Here is a 12,225-nt window from a genome sequence, read left to right as displayed (position 1 = left end):
AGCGTGACAGCGCCGAGCCCTGCCCCAGAGCTGCCCGAAGGAGCTGCCTCGCTCCGCCCGCCAGGAGCCCACGGCAGGGGCCGCACCGGTATCAGATCGCGCTTAGCCTCAGCCACCAGCCAGGCCAGCCGCGCCCCGTCCGGGGATGGGCAGCCGAGTCGGGTGCCCGCGCGCCTGATGAGCGCGGCCGCGGCCCCGGAGCTCCACTCCGGCCACTGCGTGCGCCCGGGCATCTCCCGGCTGCGTCCCCGGGCCCCTGGCCCTCCGTGCCCCGGGCCGCCGCCCCGAGCTCCGCGGACCAGGGACGCAGGGCCTGGCCGCTGAGGCCGCGGCTGATCCGAAGCCAAGAAGGGTCGGCCTTCGGGATGGCCCGGCGGGCGGGGGCTTCAGCGGCTGGCTCCTTCCACCGGGTCCAGGCCCCCGCGCCGCGCCGCAGCTGGTAGCTGTCCCAGCGCCGGATGGACTTTGACCCTCGAGGCGACGCCGCATCCGAGGGGAGCCGAGGCTAGAGGGGCGGGCGGCGCTCCGCTGGGGGCCAGACCCCAGGTCGCTCGCCTGCGGCCATGAAGATGATTCTGGTGCGCAGGTTCCGCGTGCTCATCCTGATGGTGTTCTTGGTGGCTTGCGCCCTGCACATCGTGCTGGACCTGCTGCCCAAGTTGGAGCGGCGTGCCACGCGGCCCCCGGGCGAGCCAGGCTGCTCGTGCGCACAGCCCGCGGCGGCTGAGGCGGCGGGACCCGACTGGGCCCAGGCGCGCGGCCGCCCCGGGGAGCCCCCGGCCGCTGCCGCTGAGCCCGGCTGGCCCAACAAACACACACTGCGTATTCTCCAGGACTTCAGCTCAGACCCTTCCTCCAACCTCACTTCCCACTCGCTGGAGAAGCTGCCGCCCGCGGCTGAGCCGGCCGAGGGCGCCTGGAGAGGGCGGGACCCCAGCTCCACACAGCCTCGCGACCCCGCGCACCGGCCGCTACTCCGAGACCACGGTCCGCGGATGTCGGCGCCTCCTCCGGGCCCCAGCGGGGATGGCTCCTTCTTGGCTAGGCTGTTTGAACACCCACTCTACCGGGTGGCCATCCCTCCGCTAACAGAGGACGACGTCCTGTTTAATGTCAATAGTGACATCAGGTTCAATCCCAAGGCAGCAGAGAGCCCAGACTGGTAAGTGGTGGGTTTGCTCTGTGATGGGGGCATGGGCTAGGTGAGTGTAGGCTGACCTGACCACGCACCCACCCTTTGAGGAAAAGATCAATCTGTGCTCCAGGTCCCCAGGGAACATCCTTGCACCCCAGCTGTGCAAACACCCCCAGGGGTGCAGGCACCCCCAGAGGACACGGACCCAGTGCTACAGACACTGCGCGAAGGCAGCTTTGTGGAGTGGGGCTGCCGCCTGGAGCGCAGGAGGACTCTGGTCCCTGCGTTGCTTTTGTCTCTGGTGGCTGGGAGCTTTTCTAGCTCCCGTAGGGTGACCAGTAAGAGGCCCTGCCCTGCAGGCCTGGCCACTGGCCTGGGAAGTGGGCTAGGTACTGAATCAGTGAGTCAGGAACGAGTGAGTGAGACAAAAGGGTGAGGGAGGCTTGGCAGTGCCAGCTGCCAAGGGGCAGAAGCTTTGTGTGAGATGGGCCGCAGGCTGGGCGCAGGGAGCCTGCCCCAGAACATGCCTTAAACCCTTCCCGGAAGGCTTTCCTTTCAGCCACCCGAGCAAGCAGCTGTAGCAACCCCAGTGGTGAAATATTAACTGCTGCCGAGGCCCGAGTCAGCCACCTACAAAAGGTCGCCCAAGCAAAGGGGCTGGGGGTGCAGTGGGAGGAGCAGGTCTCCAGAAGGACTCCTCAGAGCCCCCTCCCCCAGACGCGCCCAGGCCCCACACTTTCTGCCTCTCCAGGCTCTGTGGTTTGGCTCAAGCTTTGTCTGCTGCCCCAAACCAAACCCAAACTCCCTGCCATCGAGTCAGACCCAACTCATAGCGACCCCTCCTTGGGTTTCTGAGGTGGTATCTCTACAGAAGCAGATTGCCCAACCTTCCTTCCGAGGAGTGGCTGGTAGGTTTGAACTGCCAGCCTTCTGGATAGCAGTCAAGTGCCTTAGGCACTAGCCACCGGAGCTCCCGTCTGCTGCCCAGGCCCAAGGAAATGCTCAGTAATTTAAGAATCACAGCACTGGCCAGCCTGTACCCTCCCAGCAGTTAGTGACTGTGGCCTCTGGGAGGTGCCTGGTCACCCCTCGAGTCCTCTGCAGGACAGAGCTTCCCGGTGGATTAAAGCTCAGACAATTCCACTCTTTCCCCAGCCAGCAAACAGACGAGTGAGTCTGTCCAAACCAAGACTGACCCCTGACCCCGGGGATGTGCGGGCAGGCAAGTGGATGGCGCCCTGAGGCCTGGTCAGCATGAGGGCCTGCCTTGTCCTCTCTGCTCCCAGGGCTGCTCTAGTTAAAATTAAATTATGCCTCTCACATCACTCTGAGCTCTCGTCACTGGAACGAAGGCCCAGGGAAGGTTCCTGGAGGCCTGGGTGTGTCTGTCAGAGACCACTGCTCCTGCTCCCAGGACACTGGCAGTCTCGATGTCAGGTGGCTTAAAGGCCTGGTAGTCCCCCCGATGGGCTGGATTGGCACGTCACTCCAAGTTGCTTGGGCCTTCGGTACAGCTTCTCAGGGACATCTGTGGAGGGCAGCTAGGAACCATGGCCTCCAGGTGTGTTATTAGAGGGTAGGATAAGAGCCTTGAAGCAAAGTGTAAACACCGGCCTCTTGGATCTGCAAAGTCCGAACCTCACCTTAAGCCCCAGCCTCACGACCAGCCTGGTCCCCAGGCCCTCAGGGTCCAGGTGCTCTGTCTTTTCTGTGGACTTGATCATTTGAAGCTGAGCTTGTCTTTATTACCTTTGCCTCTTTCAGGCCACACGAAGGCAATGAAGGTGAATTCCCACCCACGGGTGGCACGGCTGTGGACACCTACCCCAACTGGCTGAAGTTCCACATCGGGATCAATCGTTATGAGCTCTACTCGCGACACAACCCCGCCATCGAGGCACTGCTGCATGATCTCGGCTCCCAGAAGATCACCAGTGTTGGTAAGTGCTGCTCACGGCTGCACATTGTTTGTCCGCGGCCCCGGGATGTCCACACTGCTCAGCGGTGCTGCCCACGGCTGCGGTGTCCATGCAGCTCTGCTCAGTGGCTCTGCTGTGGCCCCAGGATGCCCACAGTGCTTTGAGTCTCTGCCCATGGCTGGAGGTCCCCTCCAGGAGGCCTGTGCTATAGGCTTAAGGGCAAGGAGCCTGCCAGGCCAAGAAGAATGGTGACAGAGATGCTGTTGGCTGCTCCCTTTCTGCCACTGCAGAGAGAGAGAGAGACAGACAGAGAAAGACAGACAGGGAGACACAGACAGACAGAGAAGAGAGACAGAGACAGACAGACACAGAGAGAGAGACCAAAAGACACAGAGAGACTGAGGAGAGATGGAGAGAGACAGAGACAGAGAGACATGGAGTGAGAGAGACAGAGAGAGAGGGAAACAGACAGAGACAGACAGAGAAACAGAGACAGAGATAGGGACAGAGAGAGAGATGGAGAGAGAGAGATGGAGACAAAGAGAGACAGAGACACAGAGAGAGATAGAGACACAGAGAGAGACAGAATTAGAGTAGACAGAGAGACTGAGACAGAGACAGAGATACAGAGAGAGGCAGAGTAAGAGTAGACAGAGAGAGATGGAGAGAGACAGAGACAGGGAGACAGATGGAGAGAGAGTCAGAGAGAGAAGGAGAGAGACAGACTGGGGACTGCAGCTCCCCGCCCCTGCTGCACTGAATTGACTCCCACAGCTGGCCGGCAGGAGGGACTGAAAGGCCACAGGGAAAGGAGTAAGAAGGTACCTCATGGCTGCCCTCCCCATGGCCGTGGCCCCTCATGACTGTGCCCCCCAGCTGTGCCTCTCCTCCAATGGCTGCCCCCCATGGCTGTGTCCCCCCGTGGCCGTGCCTCTCCTCCCTCCCAATGGCTGCCCTCCCCATGGCTGGGACCCAGCATGGCCATGCCCCTCATGGCTTCGGCCCTCCCCCTCTCACAGAGGTGGCTGGTTCTGTGTTCTGAGCAGCCCCCTGCCTTGATGTGGGTGCTGTGTGGACCCCCTGGTGGCTCGGGGCAGCACTCGGTTACCTGCTGAGCCGGACGATCGCAGGGAACCGGGTCAGCAGCTCCAGGCTGCCAGTTAGTACCCAGAGATGGGGCTGGGCGGTGCTCCCTGGACCTTCACTCTGCAGCTGCAGGGTGGACAGGGGGGTGATCTTGACTCTGGGAGTTGACCTCCACAGGGGGAGGGTGGAGGAGAGGAGCCGGCATCCATCCTGGGTCCTAAATGCAGACTTCGTCACAGGGGTGGGGCAGGGAGGTGGCTGCTCTCTGCCTTGGTTTCCCTGTCTGCCAGTTGGGGGTCAGGCCAGCTCGGGAGGGTGGAGTAAGATGTCTGAAGTGAGCAAGCTTGTCCCATGTGAGCTGTCCTGTGCTTGCCATCCAACGAGGGGCAGAAGAGAGGACCTCACTCCTTTCCTGGCTGCTCTGGCCTGTCCCCTCACCAGGACAGGACAGTGGGCTCCAAGCTTCTAATGCTGTGCCCCCAGCATGGGTGTGACTTCCAGCCCCAAGGTGACTTTGGGCAGGTCCATGACCCTCTCAGAGCCCCAGACTCCTCCCTGGGATGGGGAGAGGGTGTGCTCTGGACCCCACAACCCTACTGCAAAGCCACACTGGAATCCACACAAAACTTGTGGCCGCAGGGTCAATGCGACCTGACTTAGAGGACAGGAGGTTGACGAGGTTGGTGACCATTTTAGTGTCCTCCCTGGAGTGGGTGCTCACAGCTCCTGTGCAGACGTGGAGGCGTGTGGCTGTGGGTTCTGCTCAGACCCCGCTCAGGGTGCCCACAGGTGTGAGATGTGCATCCCACGTGCACTCAGCACAGCCTGGAATACTCTAAAGCCCCAAGCATGTCCCTTGGGGTGTGAGGAAGTGGTTTGGGCCTTGGGCCACCTCCACAGAAACCTTCTGAAGCTTCCAGGTATAAGCAGAAATGGGCAGGAGGAAGCGCCTGGACAGGTGACGGTGGGGAGGCCCACGTCCAGCTGGTGCTGAGCGGTGTGGGGGCCTGTGCCGACCCACTCCTGGGTCCAGGTGTAAGCAGATGTGGGCATGAGGAAGTGCCTGGGCCGGTGACGGTGGGGAGGCATGTGCTGGGGGCCTGTGCCGTCCCACTCCTGGGTCCAGCTATATGGTATACATCTTCCTCAGAGAGTAGAACCTCATTACGCTGGAGTGGCCAGAGTAAAGTGAACCCAGGAATTCGGGCCCAGCTCTCCTTGTCTGAAAGGTACATAGGGAGGGTGGCTATTGGGTGCTTCCCCAAAGGCACCTCTTCCTGGTCCCCCACTCCTACCCAAGGCCACGGTTACTCTCCCAGGCCTTTTGGCTGTGGACAGCTGGCAGGGGTTTGAGGTGGTGGTCCATGCTGTGAGTCTAGCAGCTCCACTGGGCAAATGTGGAGACCTGTGTCCTTAGATTTGAGAGGTCTTGTGCCCAGTGGCCCTGTCCTTATCCCTGCTGTGTCCTGGAGCAGGATGGACAGCAGGGCCACTTTCTAAGGGACACATGGGAGCCTGGGATGGGCAGCCCCCTTTAAGGAGCCCTGAGCATCTCCAGGGATTGAGAGTCCTGCTATGCCTACCAGGGCAGTTCCCTCTTTCAGGGTGTGAGGCAGACAAAAAGAAAGACCTGAAATCACAGTGACCCACAATGATGGTGTTCAAAATGAAGAGCTCCGATTTTTGGAGCTGGAGAAGGATCCAAAAGTCAGCCTGGCCTCCCAGCCGTGTTGATGACAGGGACGCTGGGCCTCCTGGCAGTCCTCTTGGCCGCTGGGGGCCGCTGGGGGCTGTTTTAACTCCCCCCTTACTCATCTCGCCATTAAACCGCAGCCCAGAAAGACTGCTGTAGTGGGGAAGCATTCCTATGAGGTTCTCCAGCCCCCCTGAGCCTCCTTGCTCACAGGCACTTGATCACATTTGTGGCACTTGCTGGCACACAGCATGGCTGGTCTGGGCAGCGGTGGTTTGTTTTTAGCTGGACTCTGCTGCCTGGTAACGGCAGGGATGTTGTCCGGTTCTATTCTGCTTGAGCTCATGTGTGCGAGACCTTGGTGGGTCACACTCCAGTCTCCGTCATGAACAATTGTGGGTGCAAAGAGGAGGCTGCAGGACGCACAGTCTGACCTTGGGGTCACTCAGAAAGGGGGAGCAGTCATTGTGTGCACAGGCATGGGGCAGCCTGTGGCCGGAATCAGGTCTCCCCGATCAGGTCTGGAGTTGAAGGCTGAACAAAGGGAACCGGCTCTGCAGGACAGAAGTTCCAACACTCATGGGTCTTTGGGGGACACCGAGCCATATCAGCACTAATTGCCTTGCAGCCTGGAGGAACAAAGAGACCTGGAGCTATGGCTGCCCACGTGTGGAGCCACCGGGGATGGGGGACTGGGCAGGGGCTGCCTCAGCAAATTAGAGGCAGGCTTCCTCAGGAGGCAGTTCCAGACCCAGAAAGACCATAGCATCTCCCCCCAGGTGGCATCAGCTACCAAGGTCATGGACCCCAGGATTGGCTGTTGGAGAGAAGGAGACACCATGACAAGGGCTGTGCTTTTAAGGTGCCCCCGTCTCAGGTCTCAGTGCCTCTGATGAAGGTTAGAGCTATCTCCCAGGCTGGCACACCCTGGTGCCATCCCTTGAGCCCCCGAGGCCCTGGGCAGCCCCACTCCCACTGGGACCTTGTTCTGGGGTCCATGTTGATGTTCTCAGGAAGGACGCTGGTTTCCCTCGGGGCTGTGTTGCAGCTCCTTTTAAGTAAAGGCGACTTTCAAAATGAAAGCGAGCTGCTCTAACGAAAAGCACAGACTAGCAGCCTGCAAGCTGGAGACCAACCCACTGAAACCCACTGCCCTGGAGTTGATCCCAACCCACAGCGCCCCTAGAGGACAGAGTGGAACTGCCCCAGAGGGTTTCCAAAGCTGTCAGTCTTCAAGGAAGCAAAGCCCAAACCACACCCACTGCTGTGAGTGGATTCTGACCCACAGCGCCCCTAGAAGACAGAGTGGAACTGCCCCATGGGGTTTCCAAGGCTGTCAGTCTTCACACAAGCAGATAGCCTCCCACAGAGGGACTAGTGGATTCAAACTGCTGACCTTTCGGTTAGCAGGCAAATGCTTTAACCACTGTGCCTCCAGCTGGAGGCAGTCACGGCGGAATTCCAGAAAGCTGGCTGGAGTCTGAGTGGCAGGAATCTGCTGGGCCTCCTGGGGTCAGGCCTTTGCTGGGGTGGCAGGTCCAGGGCTGGAGGCTCGTAGGGTACTCCAGGAGGGCCCGGTCTGGCATTCTGTGATCCCGGGCCAGCCACTGGGCACCCTACACCCTCTCTCCAGGCACCTGGGAGCCTGTCTGAGTGTCCTGGGGCAGCCATCACAAAGGACCACAGGCTGGTGGCCGGAAACAACAGAGGTTCCTTCTCTCTCCGTGTTGGAAGCCAGATGTCCAAGGTCAAGGTGTCAGCAGGCCACACTCCCTCTGAAGCCTCCAGGGGAGGAGCTTTCCTGGTCTCTCCTGGCTTCGGCGGCCCAGGCGTTCTTGGGCTCGTAGATGCATTGTCACACGCCACCTTCCCTCTGTCCGTATATGCCTCTTCTCCTCTTTTATAACGACGCTGCTCAGATGGGGTCAGGACCTGCCCTGCTCCAACGTGGTCTCAGGTAACAGATACCATCTGCAGAGACCCAGTTTCAAACAAGTCGGGTTCACAGGCACCAGGGCTAGGACTTGAACATACAGGCAGACCTCGTTTTATGGTGCTTTGTTAGGGTGCTTTGCAGATTCCGGCGTGTTTTTTTTCCCAACATATTGACGCTGTGCTGAGCACCTCTGTCAGCACCATTTTTCCAACAGTGCATGCTGACTTCATGTCTCTGCGTCCCATTTTGGTCATTCTCACAGTATTTCAGTTTTCATCATGCATTTGCACATGTGATAGACTGCGGTGTAAATGTAACATTTATGGGTGCCGGGAAACAAAAAATGGCACGCGACTCGCTTTACCATGACGTCTGCTTTGTTCTAGTCGCCTGGGCCTGAACCCGCAATATCCCTGAGGTATGCCTGTATCTCTCTGGGGGACACAGCCCAACCCACTGGCATACCCCCAACTGTGAGCCGGTTGACCCTCCCCACATGTGTGGGGAGGCAGAGGTGCATGGTGCCTGGGATCCGAAATATGTGACCAGCTGGGCTGGAGGAGGAGCGGGTGGCCTGAGCCCTCCTGGGGTCTCCAAATCACCTGTGGAGGTCTGAGCTGTCTTGTCCTGTAAATCTTCCACAACAGCAGTGCCTCACTGACCCTTAAAGCAAAACCCCTCAGACCACCTGCCCTGACTGCATCCCCTCCCCAAGGCTGCAGAAAGGGTGTCAGAGCAACATGTGGCCACCACAGATGACAGGCAGATGGCAGGGTGGTGGGTTATTCCATCCTTCAAAGTCAGGCGGGGACACATCAGCACACAGGCCAAGATTCTAAACAGACACCTAGAGTAGGGAGCTGTCCTCGGCGCCTCCGTGACCCCTCACTTGACTGCACTGGGGGCCCTGGGGCCAACGCTGCAATTGCTTGGGGCACAGTGATTCCTGGTGGAGGTCAGGGTGCCGCCCCAGGAGTGTGCTGCATGCCATCCCCCCTGGGCTTCCCCGGGTGCTGCTCAGCCAGGCCCTTCCTCCAGGAACTTGCAGGGGTGCTGGAGGCAACTGGGGCTCAGTGACTTACCCGAACTTGGAGCAGGGCCTGCTTGAAATCCATTCGCATCACCCTAACTACACCTTTCTTCTTGTCCGTCACAGTTCACTGTTGCCGAGAACTGTCAGCATCTCACAGGGGCCTCTGAGGACCAAATGCTCCTGCATCTGTGTCCTGGGGAGGGACAGGCAGGGACACACCCCAGCAGTGTCCTCTCCTGCTTGTGGCTGTGGGGTTTGTGACGCTGACAGTACTGTGGAGAGAGAATGAGGGGCACCTGTCAGTGTGTGAGGCATCCGTCAGCGTGTGGGGCGTCCGTCAGCGTGTGGGGCACTCACCAGTGTGTAGGTGTCCACCAGCCTGTGGGGCGTTTGTCAGAGTGTAGGGCGTCTGTCTGCATGCGGAATGCCTGTCATCATGTGGGGTGTCCATTAGCATATAGGGTGCCCACCAACCTGTGGAACACTCACCAGCATGTGGGCCGTTTGTCAGAGTGTAGGGCCATCTGTCTGCATGCGGAATGCCCGTCATCATGTGGGGTGTCCATCAGCATGTAGGATACCCACCAGCCTGTGGGACACTCACCAGCATGTGGGTGTCCATCTGCATGTGGGGCATTTGTCAGTATGTAGGGAGTCCGCCTGTGTGCAGAATGCCTGTCAGCAGGGTGGCAGCTGTAGAGGCCGAGAGAAGGGGGCAAAGGGTGAGCTTTGTAGGGGAGCCACCGAGCCTCCTGTGATGCACAGGGACTTCTGGGGAGCTGGCCACGGGTGCTGGCCTGGATGCCCTGCCTCTGGCTGGCCTCCCAGTTGCCTCCCTCCAAGGCTGCGTCTGGTCTGGTTCTGACCTGGCCCCCATCCACTGGGGACATGGGATGCCTCCAATGTGGGGGTATCCATGCCAGCTCTCCACCTTGTGCCCCCCTGTGCATTCACTTCTGCCCAAGGACCACCCTGCCTCCTACACCCACAGGGCATCGGTCTCCGAACTTCTTCCAAGCTTCTCAAGATCTTATTTGCACCCTGGCTCTGTCCTCTGCTACCCTGACTTTAACTGCCTCTCCAAGCCCCTGTCTATAGCTGCTGAGTCAGGGGGATAACCCACTGGGCCATGTGCTTGGTGAGGGTCCCCATCTCTCATGCCCCCCAGACAATCATGTTAAGCTGTTGGCAGTTCCTGTGTGGGTTTTGGCATTGAGGCCATATCTCACCCCAGAGAGGGGTCCCGATATGCATGTTGATGTGAACCGGGCTGGGAAGGTGGGGTCTCCCTGGACATTCCAGCCTTCTTAGTTGCTGTGAGGTTTTAATGCCCTTTAATTTTAATGGTGAATTTGCTCCATGGAGAGGGTTGGTAGCAGAGTGGGTACGGGGTCAAGGGACAGCCACGGGGTCAGGGGACAGCAGCACAGCTGGGAGTTGCTGCCAGAACAAAATGATTAGACCATATTTGCATAATATTTTGTTTTTAAAGAGTCAGGGTGACAAGCTCTGGAAGGAATAATTAATCCGAGGACGTGGGGACGTTGAGTGGGCCTTTCCTGGGCCGGTGATCTTTTGCAGCCATTTCTGTTCTCATCTTATTAACAATGTGGAAGAATTTCAGCAAGTGCAGCTGAGGAGAAGGTAGAAATTGACATCGCCCACATCTGGACTCTCGAGAGGGCACCGCTGGGTGTGGGCCGGCTCAGTTCAGACTGCTGTGCGCAGGTCACGGGTTTGCAAAGACAGGCTTGGGGAGGAGACATGGTTCATAAGCTGCTCTAGTGCTGAAGTCACAAGCAGTGTGCTGTCGTTCGAGGCTCTGTGTCCGGCTGGGTGGCTGCAGAGTTCTCCACCAGGACTTGCTACTGTTGCTGGCTGCCTTGAGCTGGCCCCAGTCGTGGGGACCCCGTGCCCAAGGGAACAAAGCACTGCCTGGCCCTCCCCCATCCCCACGGTCGGCTGCACGTCCACTGTTGTGTTCCATGATTCATAGGGTTTTCACTGGCTGATTGTCTGGAAGTTGATTCCTGGTCTGTGTTTGCCTGGAAGCTCCACTGATACTTGTTCAGCATCCTAGCAGAACGCGGTCTCCAGAGACAGAGGGTGGTGGTCACATGCATAGGAGGTGCGTTGGCTGGGAATTGAACTTCAGCTTCCTACATGCTGTTAGGTTAGGGGTGGTCAGGTCAGCTCCACGTCATCAGGACCCATTTACAACACAGTGAAACATTGTTTTGTTATTAAAAAGAGTCAGGATGACAAGCTCTGGAAGGAATAATTAATCCAAGGACCCTGGGTGTTATATGGAAACGGGGACGTCAGTGGTTCAGTCCTGCACTGTCCTCACAGCTGTTACTATGCAGGAGCCCATCACTGCAGCCATTGAGTCGATCCACCTCATTGAGGGTCTTCCCCTTTTCGGTGGCCCTCCACAGTCTCCCTCGTGGAAGTGGGGAATTATAGCACTGAGCCTCGACTACCTCCTCACAAGTGTTGTCCCCCCGCCCCACCCCCGTCCTCGTGACAGTCCTGAGGACACAGGTGTGATGTCTTTCCCATCTTATAGGTGAGCAAAAAAGGCACCGACAAGTCAAAGAAGACCTTACAGAAAATTGTATTATGTCAGAATAATCACTTAAACATGGCTGCGAAGCTTAATGAGATATTAAGGGTTCTTTGTAAAAGAAAACTGCAGTATAATTAATAAGGTAGAACTTATGTTGCTATGAGGAACTGTGGTGGCGCAGTGCCTAAGGCATTTGACTGCTAACCAGAGGGCTGGCGGTTCAAACCCACCAGCCACTCCTCGGAAGGAAGATGGGGCAATCTACTTCCGTAGTGATACCGCCTCGGAAACCCAAGGAGGGGTCGCTATGAGTCGGGACCGACTCGACGGCAGTGAGTTTTGTTTTGTTTATGTTTATATGATTCCAACAAGGCACTTCTGTGTGAAATCTTCCCTTTACTTGGCTTCCAGGACACTGTGGGCTCTGTTTCCCCTTCCTCTTCCAGATGCCTCCTCCTCAGATTTCTGCTCATCCCTCCCAAACCCATGACCTCTCCATGCTTGACTGCCCAGGCTCCTGTCTGCACCCACCACACCTGTGTTCAGGCTACAGGCTTGTGTCTGTACCCACACCCCCCTCCTGGCTCACGTCTGCACCTACTGTGGTGACGTGGTCCAGTTCCATAGCTTTATATACGCTCTGACCTTGATCCTCACCACAACCCTGTGAAGGAGGCAGGTACCCTGAGCCCGTTAACAGGAGGGGAACCTGAGGTGGGAGAGGAGTGAACACTTCTGCAGGGGCGCCCAGCCAAAGAAAGCCCATGCCAAGGCACAGCCCCCAATATGTGCCAAGGAGCCCATGCCAAGGCACAGCCCCCAATATGTGCCAAGGAGCCCATGCCAAGGCACAG

At 58.3% G+C, this 12,225-nt stretch overlaps 1 protein-coding gene across 1 annotated transcript in view; it reads left to right on the top strand.

Moving 5' to 3' along the window:
- The first annotated feature begins 563 nt into the window (after positions 1-563).
- FAM20C (FAM20C golgi associated secretory pathway kinase) overlaps positions 564-12,225 on the top strand; it is a 57,871-nt gene continuing 46,209 nt past the window's right edge. Inside the window, exons 1-2 of the mRNA XM_007943179.1 lie at positions 564-1,162; positions 2,900-3,075. Coding sequence (XP_007941370.1) covers positions 564-1,162; positions 2,900-3,075 — 775 coding nt within the window. The remainder of the gene's footprint in view (positions 1,163-2,899; positions 3,076-12,225) is intronic.

This window comes from Orycteropus afer, unplaced genomic scaffold (genome assembly GCF_000298275.1).
Source record: "Orycteropus afer afer isolate SDZICR_OR568_19922 unplaced genomic scaffold, OryAfe1.0 scaffold00006, whole genome shotgun sequence".
NCBI classification, from domain to species: Eukaryota; Metazoa; Chordata; class Mammalia; order Tubulidentata; family Orycteropodidae; genus Orycteropus; species Orycteropus afer.
Note: the sequence above shows the minus strand (reverse complement) of the source record. Positions and strands in the feature narration are given on the sequence as shown.